General features: G+C 34.4%; 1 protein-coding gene across 1 annotated transcript in view; it reads right to left on the reverse strand.

Annotated features, from left to right (window-relative positions):
* Positions 1 to 19,043, reverse strand: part of LOC140434850 (microfibril-associated glycoprotein 4-like) — a 33,018-nt gene extending 13,975 nt beyond the window's left edge. The window contains exons 1-2 of the mRNA XM_072523423.1: positions 18,891 to 19,043; positions 7,042 to 7,173 (exon numbers count right to left, since the gene is read on the reverse strand). Of these exons, the coding sequence (XP_072379524.1) occupies positions 7,042 to 7,173; positions 18,891 to 18,957 (199 nt within the window). The 5' untranslated portion in view covers positions 18,958 to 19,043. The remainder of the gene's footprint in view (positions 1 to 7,041; positions 7,174 to 18,890) is intronic.
* Between the last annotated feature and the right edge of the window lie 790 nt (positions 19,044 to 19,833).

Below are 19,833 nucleotides of genomic sequence, written 5' to 3' on the forward strand. Positions count from 1 at the left end.
TCAAATGCCTCTAATCGCATTTTCTGTAAGGCTTCAGCTTTCTACTCCATAGAGAAGGACACTAAAAACTTAAAATCTAAGAATTCTTATGCGTATATTGATACTTAAAGATAAGTTGCAGCTAATCTTCCTAAGGCTGTTGAAAGAGCTTCTAGCTGTTTAATATGAGTTTTTATTTCGTAGCTGTGATCCCAAGTAACCTTAATATTGCAGCCCAAATCGCATATTTTTTTCACTCTTTCTAACGGTATATCGCCTATTGTAATTTGGGCGTTTATGTCGGTGTTCTTACTAATGATCATTATTTTTGTCTTCTTGCAATTTAGTTTTAGTCTGTATTTGTTACATGCTTCTACAACGTTATCAATTATGGAGCCCCCGCTCACTATCTGCCACTGTATCGTAATCCAATAGAAAGAAGCTTATACCAATAAACCAATAGGTAATCCAATATATTTAAGTAATCCAATAGGAAGAAGCAAACTTCGTTTTGTCTTTTCTTAGCAAGGCCTTCAAGGTATAGGTAAAATATAGCAGTTTTATCACCAACATTATGAATTGAGAATGAAAGCACGGATAATTGCCTAAAGTAGTACATTTCCTGGATAGGCATGCATGGAAGTGAAATATTCTGCATATATAATCAAATGTTAAACAAAGTGATGTGCCCTTACTTACTTTACATAGTTCTGTTGTATCCCTTATAGATTTATAAAATTTGTTACTCCATTTTTTGTGGACAAAAAATTTGGCAGGAGCAACACGTTTTACATTATCGTTAAGTGTTGTGATTTTCAGTCTTAACGTTAACCTTTCACATTCACAGCACGTGTCCTCTTGGGGCGTCCAAAGCTTTAGTTAAACCTCGTTTTAAAAATTTTGTAATAGAATGGATATACTACTTTTTTGTTAGGGTACCTAGTTTTAAAAAGATCGTATATAATTTTTATGTTCAGATTTGAATAAAGATACTCGACTTCTTGTTTAGAATAATGATTTTTTTAACCCTTCAGATGTCGCGGTCATAAAGTGTACTGTATATGACGTGGTGTATCTCAGAGAAAAATTGGTTTAAGGTTAATGTTTCAATAAGATTGGAAAAAAACTGATTAAGATCAGAAGAAATATTTATGTTAAACATGACTAATAAAAAAATAAGCGGATTTAAATTAATTTATTGTCAAAAGAAAAAATAAATGCAGCATTAAGAACATAACAAAATAAAAACATGTAATAACTATTATTGTTGTTACTAATCTAAGGCAAAAATTACCCAAACACATAATTAGATTTAGCTAAACTTTATCAGATTCATCAGCGAAAGGACTAGTAAAACGGTTATAGCAACGGTTGCAAACAATATTTATAACGGACAATAACATTTACAATAGTATTTGGACAAACGCGTCGTCTTTGTCGCATAGCAAGAAGAACACCTTTTTCTTTTATTGCCTGTTTTAGCAACATCTGGATCTGCCCCACTGGTTGAACTTTCCTGCTTATGTTTCTGAAGCTAAAGCTGCAATGGTCTGTGAATACCTGCAGTAATATCCGATCGCCGTTTTATTAACTCTGACAATAACTGCCTTGAAAGGTTTCGAATGAAGAGTCTACGTCGTATTTTTGAATTATGATGCATGTGAATGGTCTGTGTGTTGATCCCAGCAACGTTCAAGACCACGTAAAATATCACCATAGGCCACCTTCCGCTCTTCCTAGCTACATTATACGAATCAATCATTTGGTCTACAGTGTTAACCCCTGATTTCGTCTAATTGTAATAATTGATTATCTCTCGCTTGTGCGTATCTGAATTTACTACGTCATCAAAGTGCATACTAGCTACTAAAATTACGTTTTTTCTCTTCTTCGGCACATGCGATACAAGAGTACAATCTTCACTAAAAGCAAAAAAGTTAGATTGTATTGGTCTATTTGCCATACTCACTAACTCAGGTGGTAGTTGACGTTTATTTCTTTTGACTGTTTCTACATATGATAGTCTGTTGTTTTTCAATTATCAACAGTGATATTTGGTCCTGAATTATAGATAGGTTCAGCTAATCTCTTGACCACATCTACTGGTTTATTGCTGACAGGAAATGGACCGTCAGGCTGCAGTCCTGCATAAATTTCCATATTGCCTGTGTATAATAGCTTAGAATCGACCGTGAAAAAAATTTTAATCCCATATTTGTTAGGTTTTGATGGGATATATTGCCTAAAATCTCATCTGCCCCGAAAGCTTGCCAACATCTCGTCTATAGTTACGTTTTGTTTCATAGAGTATTCTTTTTTGCAATTCTCTACAAATAGTGAAAGACTTGTCTAACAGCTGACAACTTATCAATAAAGTCTAAATAATTCAATTCCACTACCAGCTGTTGTCCATAAAACTTCCAAATTTAGTCGATTTCTGCGGTGTACGCCAGCGAAATACAAAAGGCCTAAAAGGATTTTAGTTCTATTTTGTCGGTTTGTTTAGCATCTCTTTTTCTGGAATATCTGCTTGAAATAAAGTCTATATATTTATTTGTATAATGCAAAATTTAATCTAAAAGTTCTTCTGACACGAAACAGCTCAGCATTCATATTCAGCTTTTGCACTTTTTGCACCATTTCTTACTAGAGGCAATTGACACAGAATATTTCGTTTCTGTCGCCTCATTTTATTTCCGTAAACTGGCTTTATATCGTAGTAAAGACGTTTATATCGTCTCTGTCATCTGTCTAAGATATAGACTCATTCTGGAGCAGGATAAGGGAAGATATTGAGTCAGCAGCACAAGATGAAATAGGAACAGAAACTTGTACCCGAAAAAATCACTGGTTTGACGATGAATGCAAAGACGCAACACAGAAAAAAAATGAAGCCTATGCAAAAATGCTTACCCGCCGAACTAGAACAAGTATAGAGAATTACCAGACAAAGAGAAGAGAAGAAAAGAAAATACACAGAATGAAGAAACGAAACCACGTAAAAAAGGAACTTCAATATATAGAAAACCTCAACAGAGAGAAAGAATTCAGAACATTCTATAAGAAAGTTAACATCAACAAAAAAGAATTTAAGGCAAACACAAATCAATGTAGAAGTTTAAATGGCGATCTCTTAACAACAAGAACAGACGTACTAAACCGATGGACGGAATATTTTAACCAGATACTTAATATAGAGGAAGAAGAAAACCCGGAAGACGAAAGCTGCGAGGTAAGCGGAGCAGACGAGAGGGAGGAGGATCCACCAACGATCCTGGAAGTTAAAGACGCTGTAAACAAACTAGCCAGAAACAAATCACCCGGAATAGATAATCTCCCAGCGGAATTATATAAAGAAGGTGGCCACGATATCATAATAGCGCTACAGCAGCTTATAAAAGAAATATGGATACAGAAGTCCCTTCCCAATGATTGGAATATTGGAATACTTTGCACCATACACAAAAAGGGTGATATCTTTGAATGCTCTAACCATCGAGGAATTACGCTCCTAAATGCAGCGTATAAAATATTCTCCAATATACTATGCCATCGTATGGCACCATATGCAGAGCGAATAATAGGACAATACCAGGCTGGTTTCAGAGGTGGTAAATCAACAATTCATCAGATTTCAACCCTAAGACAAATTCTAGAGAAAACACTGGAATACGGTGTAGACACGCACCACATATTTATAGACTACAAGGCAGCCTACGACTCTGTAAATAGAAGAGAATTGTTTAGAGCAATGATAGACCTAGGAGTACCAAATCAGTTGGTAAGTTTAACCAAACTAACCCTTGAAAAAGTTGAATGCAAAGTACGAATCCAGGGGGAACTCTCTGAACCTTTTAAAACAAATAACGGGCTACGTCAGGGAGACCCACTCTCCTGTATACTATTCAATCTAGCTCTGGAAAAAGTAATACGTACGTCACAAATCACAACTACCGGTTCAATATATAACAAATCTGTGCAAATCTTAGCATATGCTGATGATATCAATATTGTTGGGAGAACGGAAAACGCAGCACGAGAGGCATACGTAGCATTAAAGGAAGCGGCTACAAAAATGGGTTTAATAATAAACACCAATAAAACAAAATACATGAAAATAGGTACGCAACCACAAACGCTACGGCCACTTGTTATAGAAAATGACGTCATCGAAGCAGTTAACGAATTTGTATACCTGGGAACGCTCGTCAATACTGAAAATGACACTACCGCAGAGATAAACCGCAGAATTTGCACGGCTAATAGATGCTATTTTGGGCTTAATCTCCTTTTTAAATCTACAGTTATATCAAGAAATACAAAAGTAAAACTCTACAAAACAATAATACGCCCAGTCCTAACATATGGTTCAGAAACCTGGACTTTAACAAAAAGCAATGAAAACATGTTAGGATGTTTCGAAAGAAAAATACTAAGGCGCATCTATGGAGCGGTAAATGAAAATGGTGTCTGGAGAAGACGATACAACTTCGAACTCTATAGGATATACCAGGAACCAGATATCGTAAAACACATAAAGATAGGACGTCTGAGGTGGGTAGGCCATGTAATGCGGATGGAGCAAACCGACCCAGCTAGAAAAACGCTCCTTGATAGACCTATTGGTCAAAGAAGAAGAGGAAGACCCAGAACAAGATTCCTAGATAACATCGATGAAGACATGAGAAATATGGAAATACGTGCTTGGCGGAGGAAGGCGATGGATAGGGACGACTGGAGAAAAATTCTTGGGGAGGCTAGGACCCACACAGGGTTGTAAAGCCAAAATGATGATGATGATGACGTTTATATCGTAGTAAAGACGTATTAGCGCTGGGAGTGTTTTTTGTCTTTACTATAATATTTCAAGATTTTTTGTCGTTGAACAACGATTTGTTTACATTCAAGCCCCCAAATATTCCGGTTAAAAAAAGAGGTTCTTAGAAAAAATATTGCAAGTCAGGTATTCAATTTTTCCAAAACGTAATAAGCTGGGAATATTTCAGGGTTGTCGAAGAGCGAGTGTCGAGGGTAGATTGTTTGTTTAGGTTCGTAGACCACAAACTAGTTGTGAGACGCGAAGGGAAATTATTTAGGTTGAATTGGTAAAATGTAAGGCAGATAAGGAGTCAAGCAAGAGATTTCAGACTAGAAAGATGTTTGAGCGATTTTGAATCGAGAGTCGATTCAATTTTTTTGTGTTATGTCTTAAGACCGGTTAAGGTTATAATACTCTTTGCATAATGGCAGTTTAGAACAGAGTTATCATCAGAAGATTTGTGCAGTACACAGGAACTGATGAAATTTTGAAAATGACTATATAGGATGTCTCACCAGCTTTATTGTCGTTTGCCTGCTTGATCCAACTCCATTTACGTCAGACCTTCGTTCCTGCATATGGACATGGTTTCCTTTTTGTTCCAGTAGAGAGTTTTGTCCTTGCAGCTCCAATCCCAGAGATAGCAAGTTTTTCAAAGTTAAGTGGCAAAGTTTGTGAATTAAGGTAACAATTAACATATTAATTTTTCCAAATTAAATAGACATTATTTTTGATAATTGATAATTGCTTCCATTAAAAGAATTTGTAATATTTGAAGTTTTATATTGTGTTAGTGTTAGTTATACTGTCTTACAATGTTATGTTGACATATGACATTTTGGCTTAAATCTGCTGTTCTTGAAAAACAATTTTAATTTGATTATTATATAGAAAAGATATTCCACATATAAGGTTAAATTTTAAGATATTTTCATAAACAAGGATATCCTTAATTTTTAATAATCTAATTTGGTCATATTAATAAATAACCTAGGAACCAATTCGAAGATTTTTGTAGCAATCTCCTTTGTAAACAGATAAGCACGTAAGTTTTTGTTAATTTTGTTATTATGTTATTTACTATGCTTCTTGTGCAATTTGTATTTTTGATAACTGCTTGCTTGAGACAGAAATAAACGTTTGATTTGTTTCTCTGATCCATTGTTTTTATTTAGAAAAGTCTCCTAACCCTTGTGTGTATTTTTGATTTTAGGGAAGAAGAAATTTTCTTTCTTTTTCCAGCAGGAAGTTTTCTTCGAAGCGGCGTCCGAATTAAAATAGCTAGAGGTAACCTTGTCTGCCATATCTTGTTTCATTTTGTCCAGGAGATTTACGTAAGTAACCCGTTTGTTTCATTTTTTGTAGCTGCCCCAATCCTGACACCCTTGTCATTTACTTACTCACGACCCCAGCTCTCCAGTTAACCCCTGAGTGCCGTTCGCATAAGTAGCGTTTATTTTTCTTGCCCTATCTTTACCCCCATAGTTTCTGTCCCCAATTTTCTACCCCCATAATCTTACCCTGAGGTAGGCAAAATATTTCGTTACAATGTTAAGGGAAAACATTGAATGTGATCCATTATTTGAGCAACAGTGTTGGCTGGAATGGTTTTCCTGTTATTTTGCTGCCCTCTCTTATCTTCAGGAGTTTTTCCCAAACTGGTAAATTTTATAAGTGATTAATTTTGATTATTTGAATAATAAGTCATGAAAACTTTCAAACGCTTTCTTGCAGATCATTATTTTACGTTCTCTCAAATGAACGTTATAAACAAATGAACTGATTCTCTCTTTAAATGAACTTTTCCTCTTGTTCCCTAATTTTCTTGGTTTTCGATTTTTTATAGGTATGGCCTCGATTAGGCTCTGTAGGTAAATATCTCGTTCGTTTTTGGTATTGAAGGAATATATTTTCTTCAAAATATCCTGACGCCTTTCTTCCCTAATTTTATGCCAGCATTTCATCTTGCAGCTAAAATATAACCCAATTTAGCATAACTTGCCTATGTATATTAGTTACAACTATTTGCCTGCACGGTTTTCCGGTTTTTCTTGCAGGTACTATATTGCCTCTTTAATTAACATACTCTGCTCCAGAAAGTGTAGGACCTGTTCTCTGTTCGACCAAGAAGTAGGAATTGATTTCAGATAAGCTATATTGCATTGTTTATACCAATTTAGTTTTTGATTATAAATAAATTTTATTGGCGTTACAAACTTCGTAATACGAATTTATATAATTACCATTTTCGAAAGCCTCCTTACAGTTCTTTGGCAAAGGTATGTTGGTATTTATATTTTCCGTAATTGGACAATAGTTTCCTTTACTTATTCCGACTAAAAGTTTACAAGAGTCAGGAAAATCACTGCTTAGTCCTAAAAAAAATTATGTATTTTATTATTGTCGTAAAAATATCAGATTGTGGACGAATTAAAGATAGCTATTGAAGTTATAAAAAAGTAAAATAAAAACAACAAGAAATAAAAAACAAAGAAAAAAAAGTGGTAAATAGTAAGGTTAGTGTTTTTTTTTTGTACAGATAACAATAATAAGTTACGCCGGGTCTTTTTTGCATTTGCATTGTCGGGAATTTTGCATTTTTTCAATTATTAAAGCCGCGACCTTAATAAGTTTTACACAAAACAACTAGAAATGCCATATTTTATTGAAAAGACTAAAATGATAGCGTAAAGTGGTAAAAATCAATACCATTTTATAATCGTTTGTTTTCTCTTGCTTTTTACCACTATTTTTAATAGTCCAATAGGGATAAATTTAAATCAAAATAAGTAATATATTTCTTTAATATAAAATTAGAATAATTTCGTTTTTATTATGCAATATTTTTGTGTTATATCGTTGAAAATATCAATTGAAGGTGAGATTTTCAGTTTGTTAATAGTTATTCACCAATATCAGAGAGAGTGATGTTACTACAAGTAGAAGCCAACCGTACTAATATAAACATCATCCGAGTCTATGCTTCCATTGCAGACAAAAAGGAGGAAGAAGCAATTGAGTTCTATTAGCACATCAACAGTATACTACTACTACTAAGGATTTCCACAGTTTTCACTGTCTTCCTTCACTTAACCGTTTTCTCCAATTTTCCCTGTCATTCCAGTCTCCATCTCGCAGGGTTCTTTTCTCCATAGCCTCGTCGATTTCATCTCTGAATGACCTTCGGGGTCTTCCTCTCTTTCTTCTTCCAATCGGGCTCCATTCTGTGATTTTGTTTATCTAGCGTCCTCTGTCCGCTCTTCTGACGTGGCCGTACCAGGATAGTGTCTTCTCCTCTATATAGTCGATTATGTCTGATTGCACTCCCATTCTCCGCTTAATCTCTGCGTTTTCAATTCTGTCTCTTTTTGTAAGTCTACAGCTTCTCCTCAGGAACTCCATTTCTACTGCTCTTATTCTACCTCTATTTCTCTTGTTTATTGTCCAGTTTTCGGACCCATATGTCAGGATACTTCTTGTCAGGGTATTATATATTCTCTTTTTTGTCTTTATCGTAATTTTCTTATATCACAACACTGAGTTTAGTTGTCTTATACAGTTTCTTGTTTGTCTCAGTCTGTTGTTTATATCTTCTTCTGTTGTTCCCTGGTTCGATATTATGGTTCCTAAATACTTGAATTTATCTGTTCCATTTATTTGTCTTCCCTCGTCTATCTCTAGGTTTCTCATATCCTTGTTTTCTGTTGTTAGGTATTCAGTTTTCTCTAAGTTTATTTCCATTCCGTTGTTTTTATATTCTTCTTCTAGTTTTCTGAGTATAAAGCTGAGATCTTCTTCATCTTGTGCGATGACTACTTGATCGTCGGCAAAACTTAAGGTGTATAGGTATTCGTCTCTTACTGGTATGCCCATTCCTTCGCACTTTCTCCTCCATGGTTTGGGTGTCTTTTCCAAGAATATTTTAAACAGAGTAGGGGACGTAGCACAGCCTTGTAGAAGTCCTTTTGTCGTCCTTAATGGATTGTAGGCTTTATTTCCACATTTAATAGCTACTTTGTTTTCTTTGTATAGTGCTTTAACTGCTTTTATTAGTGTTTGTCGGATTCCGAGATCATTCATTGCTTCCCATAATTTGACTCTAGGTATTGAGTCATATGCTTTCTTTAGATCAACAAAGGCCAGATGGACCGGTCTACCTTTTGCCATTTTCTTCTCTATCAGTTGTTCTAATGTGTACGTATGATCTAGGCATGATTTTCCTATTGTGAACTCTGCTTGGTCTTCTCCAATTTTTCCTATTATTTCAGTTTCTAGTTTTTCTTTAATAATTTTCCCTTAAAGTCTACCTACCGACGATATTATACTAATTCCTCTATAGTTTTCACATTTTTTCCTGTTTCCTTTCTTATGTATGGATGTGACGTATGCTTGTGTCCATTCCGCAGGTATTTCTTCTCCATTTAGTCCTCTTTCGAACATTCTATGTAGCACGCGGAATAACTTTTCCGTTCCGTTTTTAATTAGTTCGTTTGGTATTCCTCCGGGTCCTTTGGCTTTTTTGTTCTTAAATGTCTTGATTGCTCTCTTAACTTCTGCCAGGCTTATTTCTATCTGGTCGTATGCCCCATTTCCTGCATGTTCTATATTCTCTTCCTGAAATTGGGGACGGTTTTCTGTAAGTAGTTCTACGTAGTATTCTTGCCACTCGTTTTCACTAATTTTGCCGATCTGGGTTTTCTCTGTCTTATTTCATTGAAGTGCTTTTAATATTCGCCATGATTCTGAATTTCTCGTTCCTCCGATATGTCGTTCTATCTCTGTGCATGCTTGTTCCCATCGTTTGTTCTTTTCATTTGTTACTCTTTTCTTTACCTCTCTGTTTTTCGCTCTATATAGGTCTAAGTCTTCCTGTTTTTTGGTGTTTAGGTATTTTATGTGTAGTTTTTTCTTTTCTTTTATGCATTTCAATGTGTCTTCCCTTAATTTGATATTCTGATGGGTGTTCCTTTGGTCGTCTTCTCCAAGAGCTTCTAAGGCCGCTGAAATCAGGCAGGTTTTTATGTGTTCATGCATTTCATCTAACGTGTCATATCTGAATTCTTCTAGTTTTTGGTCTAGTCATGCCACCACAAGTTTGTGATCTGTTCCACACTCTGCCCCTCTTTTCACTCTGGTGTCTTTCACTTTGATGGAGCTTTTGTGGTTCATGATAATGTAGTCAATGATGGATCTTAGTTTTCTTGTCTCTTGAGTCCATGTGTACTTATGTATATTTTTGTGTTTGTAGAATCCGTTCATAATTTTCAAATCATTTACTTCACATAGTTCTACCAATCTTTCTCCGTTGTCGTTAATTGTGTCTTCTCCAAATAGACCAACTGTTCTGTCATTGTCTTTTCTTCCGACTCTTCCATTTAGATCCCCCACTATTATTATTTCTTGTTTAGGTTTTCTCTTATCCATTTGTTCTTGAAGTTGTTCGATAAATCGTTCTTTTTCATTGGCTGGACTATCTTCCGTTGGACCGTATGTTGCTAGTATTATAATTTCTCTGCCATACATCTTGATTTTCAGTTTGGCAATTCTCTCGTTTATGGGTTCCCAATCGTCTATAGATTTTTCCCATTTCTTCTTTAGTAGAATTCCAACTCCAGCTTTTGCGCGGTCTTTCTTTTCTACTCCGCTCCAACAATGGATTAGTTTCCCTATTCTTTCCGTGCCGTTTCCTTTCTTTTTTGTTTCCGTTGTGACGAGGATATCGAGATTCATCTTTTCGAATTCTGATGTTACTTCACTGGCTTTTGTTCTCCAGCCCTGCACATTACATGTGCCGATTCTTAGTTTTCTCTGTCTTTGTCGTCGGTTGAGTTTCGAAGCCGGGTTTGTTGAACTCAAAGCAGAAGTGCCCCCCCCGTATCAGATGGGGCTCCCTCCTTCGGAGGTGTGGATTGCCACCCGGGGATTAATTTTAAAAATTTTCATTTCTGCCAATTGTTCGTTAGCCCTTGGATTTTTTTAAGTGTGCTAGGTTGCTAACGCCTAACGCCACAACCCCCTGTTGGAGGACCTATTGTTCAGCCGCCCACTCTGGGTCAGACGCTGTTTGCAGCCGCCCACTCTGGGTCAGATGCTACTGTTGTCAGTTTTGGTTCGCGTCGGGTATTTCATTTCCCCGATACCACCCATATCTGGGAGGCATTCCCCTATCCGCCACCTGGGGACGCGTCCGGTAGAGGATTGACAACCTCCTCCTCGGAATCATCCATCAACAGTATCATACCGAAAATTCCTCGACAGGAAGTTCTCATCATTATGGTCGATTTTATTGCCAAGACTGGAGCTGGAGACAAGACACAGTACGTTGGAGCACATGAACTTGGAGTCAGAAACGAGAGAGGAGACCTCCTAGAAAAATTCGCAAAAGACGAAGAACTGAGAACTAGTTACCACCAAAACATTCTTCCAATTACCACCTTGCAAGCTGTACACATGGAAATTCCCTTGAGATAGATCTAGGAGAACTATTGGGAATCAAATAGACTACATTTTAGTAAATAAAAGATTCTGAAACAGCTTTACATCTGTCAAGACCTATCCTTGAGCAGACTTGGAGACACATCATGTTCCAGTAGTGGGAGTATTTAAAGTCAAACTCAAAACAGTGCAAAAAGGAAAGCACAATCATACGACCTACGTATGCTGAAAGACCTTGATACGAGAATGAGAGTCGAAGCCACGTTAAACGAGCATGTGACTGCAATCAGAGACGAATCGAATTAAGAACAAAGGATCAAACATATTACAAAAATAGTGCAAATGTAAAGGACAAACACAAAAGAATAAAGACAGTTAGATTAAGTAAAAAAAAATAAAAATAAAGGTGAGATCCTGAAACTAATGAACGAAAGAAAAGAAGCCAAAATGACCTAGACAAATGTAAAACCATATAAATATATTAATAAGAACTAAAATCAGAAAAGCGAAAGAAAAAGAGCAAGGGAATAATGCGAAGAAATTGAGACTCTGCAGTTAAAGTACGATAGTCACAATGTACATAGGAAAGCTAAAGAACTCACAGGAAGACTAAGATAAAGGCAGAAAGGAAATATAACTGATTCTGACGGAAATATCATCTTGGACAAACAGAGTGAAATAAGAACGTGGAAAGAATATTTAGAAAAACTATTTGAAGACCAAAGAGACAATACCTTTGAGCTAAAAAAAGTAAATGATGGACCAAGAATATAATAGCAGGAAGTTTATTCGCAAAGATATTCAACAACATATACAACTCTGGAGAAATACCAACAGAATGGCTAAAATTTAAGTTTATTGCACTTCCAAAAAAACCAGGAGCTAACAAATGCGAAGATTACCGTACTATAAGCCGCATGAGTCATATCCTAAAATTGTTCTTAAAGATAATTCATAAGAGAATCTACAAGCTGTGTGAAAGTCAAACTTTCCCCAACCAGTTCGGTTTCACAAATGCTGTTGGTACTAGAGAGGCTTTGTTCTTAGTACAAGTCTTATTCCAGAGATGCAGAGACGTCAACTGTGGCGTATACGCATATCTGCTTAATTACGAGAAAGAGTTTGATCAAGTACAGCACGCCAAGATGATGCAAATATTAAAGAAGCAGGAATTAACAACCAAGATCTAAAAATAATTAAAAATCTTTACTGGAATCAGACAGCAAATCTCACAGTTAAAGGTGAACACACTGACTATGTAAAAATCATGCGTGGAGTGAGTCGAGGCTAAATTTTGTCTCCTCTATTTTTCATTCTGTACTCTAAAAGAATATTTATCGAAGTTTTGCACAAAACTGAAAAAGGTATTCTACTAAATGGTTACCGGCTGAACAACATCAGATATGCAGATGATACCATAGTATTTGCGGACAACTTATAAGACCTACAAGTTGTTATGAAAAAAATCTTGTATTACAGTTAACAATATGGACTCAATATAAACGTTAAGAAGACAAAGCTTATAATAATTAGCAAGAAAAGGATAACATAAGGTCAACTCTACGTCAACCAATCCCCTGTAGAAAGAGTGATGCACTACAACTACCTCGGCACCATAATAAATAAAGAATGGACCGATAATCAGGAGATTACAGCACTCATTGGAAAAGCTGGATCCACCTATAATTGGATGGGGGCCTTCTTCAAGATTCACAACCTTTCTCTTGATACAAAAGTAAGAATGCTGATATGCTACGCCTTCTCTGTCCTTTTTTATGGTGTTGAATCGTGGATCTTGAACAAAGATATGTTCAGAAAACTTGAAGCATTTGAGGTGTGCCTATATCGGAGAATACTTAAGAGCGTAGGCGCAAGTATTTATGAAAGTATTTATGAAAAATTTAAACACAGATTGAAAGATGACATTATTACTGATGGCCAAAAGTCCCTGAAAACCTATAATGTTTCAATCCACTAGAAAACTAAGTTCCTATAGCTGGCTGTATACCATGTATCACAAAATTTTTTATTTCAAATCCTTTTTAAAAGTTATATAATAAAATACCCAAACGGGCTCTATCACAATTACATTACAGAACGTTTTCATAAATGTTAATTCCATCATCGGTGCAACGAAGTATACATGCTATGAGCTACTAAAATATATGGGTAAAAACATAAGATGCAAAATTTGTAAAACAAACACAACTATTGGATGCGTTATTTGCAAAATTAATGTACATCCTATTAATTGTTTCAAATCTTTTCACACATTGATAAATGCTGTACAAGAACTATATAGAGACTCTAAGGCACAGATAAAAACAGGAAAATATCTAATGGAAGAATTCCTGGTTACAAAAGGCTTGCGACAGGGATGCTGCATCTCACCAACCTTATTCAAGATATATGTTGCAGCGGCATTGGAAAGATGGAAAAGAAAGGTACATAGGGTGGGTATAGAGCTTAGCAATGAATGTATATATACACTCCAGTTTGCTGATGACCAGGTAGTGCTAGCGACCGACAGGGAAGACATGCAGTACATGCTAAGAAAACTGATAGAAGAATTTAACGATTGGGGAATGAATGTCAATACAACAAAAACCAAATATCTTTGTAAAAAAATTTATTAAAAATCCTTTGTAAAAGGTATATATTTTTAAAAACCCAAACGGGTTGTTTTAGACAAAACGTTTTCGGAATCCATTATTCCATCATCAGTGTCCTATAAAATATATAACCACTTAATTAAAAAGAACGTGAAGTTAAAATTTTGACCAAGATTAATGTAAAGTGTGGTTAATACTTACTAGGAGTACATGAATGTAGCCACTAAATACATGGGTAAAAACCCGTTAACAAAAATTTAGTTACATTTGTTTTACATTATATTATATAAATTACTAGGATGTTAAAGTTACCGTTGGATTAGGTAACATGGTGACATATGACTCCACGTTGAAGTTGCAAGTCCTGAGACGGTGTGTCTACGAGGACTTAATGGAAGCAACTGATTGAAATGACAATGTTGACAAGTTAGGACGGAACAAGTAACAGAGTAGTCAATATAACTATATGTGTCTACTTAAGACAAAAGCCAACGTTAATTAAATTTGTTAAAGTAATAGATTTTTTGATATTAAATAATATAACAGTATCAACCATCAATGTTGTTGTTTTTTTAAAAATTGATTTTTATGTGTATGAGATGAAATGTGAAGAGAAGATAATGTGGTTATAGTTAGGCAACCAACTATGCATGTGTGTGGTAGGGTAATGAAAAAGAGATTTTTATATTTAGGCCCTTTATGTTTATTCAACATTTGGTACTTGGAAAATAGAAAATAGACACATGTAGAAGGTTGAGTTATAGAAATTTTGTTTGATATTGGTGGAAAATGAATGTATATATTTAAAATATGAAAGTGTTCTTACATGAATGAAATAAAACTTTTGTAGTATAATAGTCATGTGAAATTTAACTTATAACTCGATTATAGAAGGCCCTGTATGTCAAAAAACAACATTTGGTACCTGGTAAATGTAAAACTAATTAAGTTATAAGTACATGAAATTAAATATCTGATAGGGTGTTAACAGACTAAGTGGTATGGAAGTTTTATTTTATTATCTATTATGTGAAATGAATAGAAATTGATGGTTGGGACATGGTTTTTTAATAAGTTAATAGAATAGTACTCAACTTATAACTTAAGAAAGGTCCTATCTGTCATAAGCAACACTAGGTACATGGGAACTATAAAAGGATAAGTTACAAGTTGTATGATTTGCAGGTGTATAATTGTCCAAAATGTGAAAATGGAATGGTTGTGGGTTGGCTCTGGTAGAATTAAGTAAAACAAAAATTATGGGGTCAGCTTTAATGGTAATTAAGTTGTGTGATTTGTTTTTAATTCTTAATGGATATGAAGGTCTTAAGGTGTTCATTAAACTATTATCTAAAATAAACAGAATTTGATGGCTGGAGCATGGTTTTGTAGTATGTTGTAAGTATACTACTCAACTTATAACTTGAGAAAGGCCCTATCTGTCATAAAGCAACACTAGGTACATGAGAAATATAGAGAGATAAGTTATAAGTTGGGTGATTTTATAGGTGTATATAAACCTCAATTATGAAAATGAAATGGTTCTAGGGTGGCTCTGATGAAATTGAGTGAAAAATAAGAAAATTATAGTGTTTTTGAAAAAATGTAGGATACGGAAAGAATACAGAAGGCTGAGATCCCCAGAGAGCTGCAACCAAACCCTAGGGGGGTTGTGTGGAAGAGTGAAATGAGGACTGAGAGGTTCGTTTGAAAGAGATGAAGAATAGTCTAAGGTTTGGAGGTGCCGACATGAAGTATGGACAACAAAAGGTATAGTGGGTCGGACTAGAAGTTTGGGTTTACTAGAGAGAGATAAGGACTGATTGGGAGTGTGATGTGTAAACAGAAAAGTTTTTTGGAGTGGATTAAAGAAGATGAGTATTGGGCGGACAAATAGTGATAAATGTAGATTTTTGTTGTAAAAGTGAGTAGGGGATGAAGATTATGAAAATAGTTGGCGATGGAGAGGGAGGAAGTCTCGATTGAAGGATACATGACGATTGACGCAATTTGGATACATGAAAGGATACATGACGTCATGTATCCTTTATACTCATCTTCTTTAATCCACTCCAAAAAACTTTTCTGTTTACACATCACACTCCCAATCAGTCCTTATCTCTCTCTAGTAAACCCAAACTTCTAGTCCGACCCACTATACCTTTTGTTGTCCATACTTCTTGTCGGCACCTCCAAACCTTAGACTATTCTTCATCTCTTTCAAACGAACCTCTCAGTCCTCATTTCACTCTTCCACACAACCCCCCTAGGGTTTGGTTGCAGCTCTCTGGGGATCTCAGCCTTCTGTATTCTTTCCGTATCCTACATTTTTTCAAAAACACTATAATTTTCTTATTTTTCACTCAATTTCATCAGAGCCACCCTAGAACCATTTCATTTTCATAATTGAGGTTTATATACACCTATAAAATCACCCAACTTATAACTTATCTCTCTATATTTCTCATGTACCTAGTGTTGCTTTATGACAGATAGGGCCTTTCTCAAGTTATAAGTTGAGTAGTATACTTACAACATACTACAAAACCATGCTCCAGCCATCAAATTCTGTTTATTTTAGATAATAGTTTAATGAACACCTTAAGACCTTCATATCCATTAAGAATTAAAAACAAATCACACAACTTAATTACCATTAAAGCTGACCCCATAATTTTTGTTTTACTTAATTCTACCAGAGCCAACCCACAACCATTCCATTTTCACATTTTGGACAATTATACACCTGCAAATCATACAACTTGTAACTTATCCTTTTATAGTTCCCATGTACCTAGTGTTGCTTATGACAGATAGGACCTTTCTTAAGTTATAAGTTGAGTACTATTCTATTAACTTATTAAAAAACCATGTCCCAACCATCAATTTCTATTCATTTCACATAATAGATAATAAAATAAAACTTCCATACCACTTAGTCTGTTAACACCCTATCAGATATTTAATTTCATGTACTTATAACTTAATTAGTTTTACATTTACCAGGTACCAAATGTTGTTTTTTGACATACAGGGCCTTCTATAATCGAGTTATAAGTTAAATTTCACATGACTATTATACTACAAAAGTTTTATTTCATTCATGTAAGAACACTTTCATATTTTAAATATATACATTCATTTTCCACCAATATCAAACAAAATTTCTATAACTCAACCTTCTACATGTGTCTATTTTCTATTTTCCAAGTACCAAATGTTGGATAAACATAAAGAACCTAAATATAAAAATCTCTTTTTCATTACCTTACCACACACATGCATAGTTGGTTGCCTAACTATAACCACATTATCTTCTCTCCACATTTCATCTCATACACATAAAAATCAATTTTTAAAAAAACAACAACATTGATGGTTGATACTGTTATATTATTTAATATCAAAAAATCTATTACTTTAACAAATTTAATTAACGTTGGCTTTTGTCTTAAGTAGACACATATAGTTATATTGACTACTCTGTTACTTGTTCCGTCCTAACTTGTCAACATTGTCATTTCAATCAGTTGCTTCCATTAAGTCCTCGTAGACACACCGTCTCAGGACTTGCAACTTCAACGTGGAGTCATATGTCACCATGTTACCTAATCCAACGGTAACTTTAATATCCTAGTAATTTATATAATATAATGTAAAACAAATGTAACTAAATTTTTGTTAACGGGTTTTTACCCATGTATTTAGTGGCTACATTCATGTACTCCTAGTAAGTATTAACCACACTTTACATTAACCTTGGTCAAAATTTTAACTTCACGTTCTTTTTAATTAAGTGGTTATATATTTTATAGGACACTGATGATGGAATAATGGATTCCGAAAACGTTTTGTCTAAAACAACCCGTTTGGGTTTTTAAAAATATATACCTTTTACAAAGGATTTTTAATAAATTTTTTTAATATATGGTATACAGCCAAATACAGGAACGTAGATTCCTTGTGGATTTCAAATATCTTTGTATTGGAAACGAGTCAGATAACATAGACCTCGAAAACGGACAACATATTTCCTGCTGTCATAGCTATGACTACTTGGGTGTTGCCTTTGACAATACAGGAACTGATACACGGGAAATAGAAAAACGAATCACTCAAGCAAAGAAAGTCTTAGGATGTCTCAATGGTATACTGTGGAGTAAAGAGATAATGAAAGGAAGGAAATTTAATATATATGAGACCATGATTAAAACTACTCTTCTTTATGGCGCTTAAACATGGAGAATTAGTGAAAAGAACAAAAAGCGAATAGAAGCAGTAGAGATGGACGCAATGAGAAGATCTTTAGGTATTTCCAGACAAGACCGAATCAGAAATGATGTAATAAAACAACGTATGGGAATAGAAGGAAATATAACTGAAGATATAGAGAAGAGACAATTAAGGTGGTATGGGCATGTTCAACGGATGCCAGCATCAAGACTTCCCAAAAAAGTAATAGAATGGCAACCGATAGGTCGACGGAAAAGAGAAAGACCCAGATTAGAATGGCAACACGGCGTAAACAAGTCCATGAGCGAAAGAAATTTAACAACAAACGACTGCGAAGATAGGAAGAGATGGTGTTTAGGTATCGGACAACGTCGAAAGACGTTCTAAACCGATGTATATATATCTTTTCTAGAAAAAAATATATAAATCTTCTTAAAATTTTAACATTTTTCTATTAATATATGTTTAAGTTAAATTGACGTTGTTGATTTTTTATTACATATTTATGAACATGTTCCAAAATCGGAACAAAAAAGTTTTTAGACACAGGGCAATTGTGAAAAGTTTTGAATTTTTTAAATATTTTTCTATAAGTTCAGAATACAAAATTGATCTCTAGGCGCTAAAAAAATTTAAAAAATGAAATTTGGAATGGGTTTGAAACATGGAAATGGAAAATTTAAAAAATATTTTTCAGTACATATAATCAAATATACAAAAGAACAATGATAAAAAAAATATAAGAATATATAGTAAAAAACAAAATAATTTTATAATAAAGGAAGTAAATAATAAAGGAAAATAATTTTTACCTTCAGAAATAATTCCTCCTAATACAGAAATAATCAACAGTATATCATACATTGCTCTTAGATCCATATTAACATAATCGTCAAAAGAAACGAATACCCAGAAAATATAGTGTATACATTCATGATATAGATATTATATATAAAGTTATCAGTAAATTGTTTTAAAAATAATATCATAAATTATTAATTAGTAATTTAAAATGACCAAATAATTTTTTGGTCAGAGTTCAGGAACGTAGCTGATAATATTCTTAACTCAAATATGTTAGTCACTGTTCAAGCCGAATATAAACATTAATACCAAAAATTTAAATTAAGAAATTGTCGGGAAACATTAAAGCAAGTTATCAAAATTTGCAAATCTAAGAATGCTTTCCATTCTCATATCGACTTCATTAAGAAGGAAACTTTGAAATCATTGATTAATCTGGATTTATTGATCCCACCAAGAGTTAGATTAACCAATCACTCGAACAGTCGATATCTATAGCAAGATTAAGTGAACCGGATATGTTGAAAGACATTAAGCTCTATCTCGCTTTTCTACACCACCAACCTGCTTCAGAATGTTACGAAAGATTCACTAACACAAGCGTCACATTGGCACATTGGCTTCCGAAAGACTTTCCACTAACACTAAAGATCTACGAAAAACCTTCTATAATTTAACGATGTCTATGGAATTGGTCCAACTGAAGTACAAGCTGATTTTGCTGCTTTTGGGATCTTTTTTACTTCGGAAAGAATTATTCTCATACAAAAATCACATCAAGGGAAAGTCACTATTCCATTGTCTCTCCAAAACGAAATTTTTAAATAATATGACGAGTTCTGTGGGACTAGAAACCTCAAATTATTTTAGTGATGACAACTTTTACATGGTTCTGATTAATATTCGTTCTATAAGATATAAAACAGATTAATTATTTTTGTTTCTAGAGAA

The sequence above is a fragment of the Diabrotica undecimpunctata genome, chromosome 2 (genome assembly GCF_040954645.1).
Source record: "Diabrotica undecimpunctata isolate CICGRU chromosome 2, icDiaUnde3, whole genome shotgun sequence".
Classification (NCBI taxonomy): domain Eukaryota; kingdom Metazoa; phylum Arthropoda; class Insecta; order Coleoptera; family Chrysomelidae; genus Diabrotica; species Diabrotica undecimpunctata.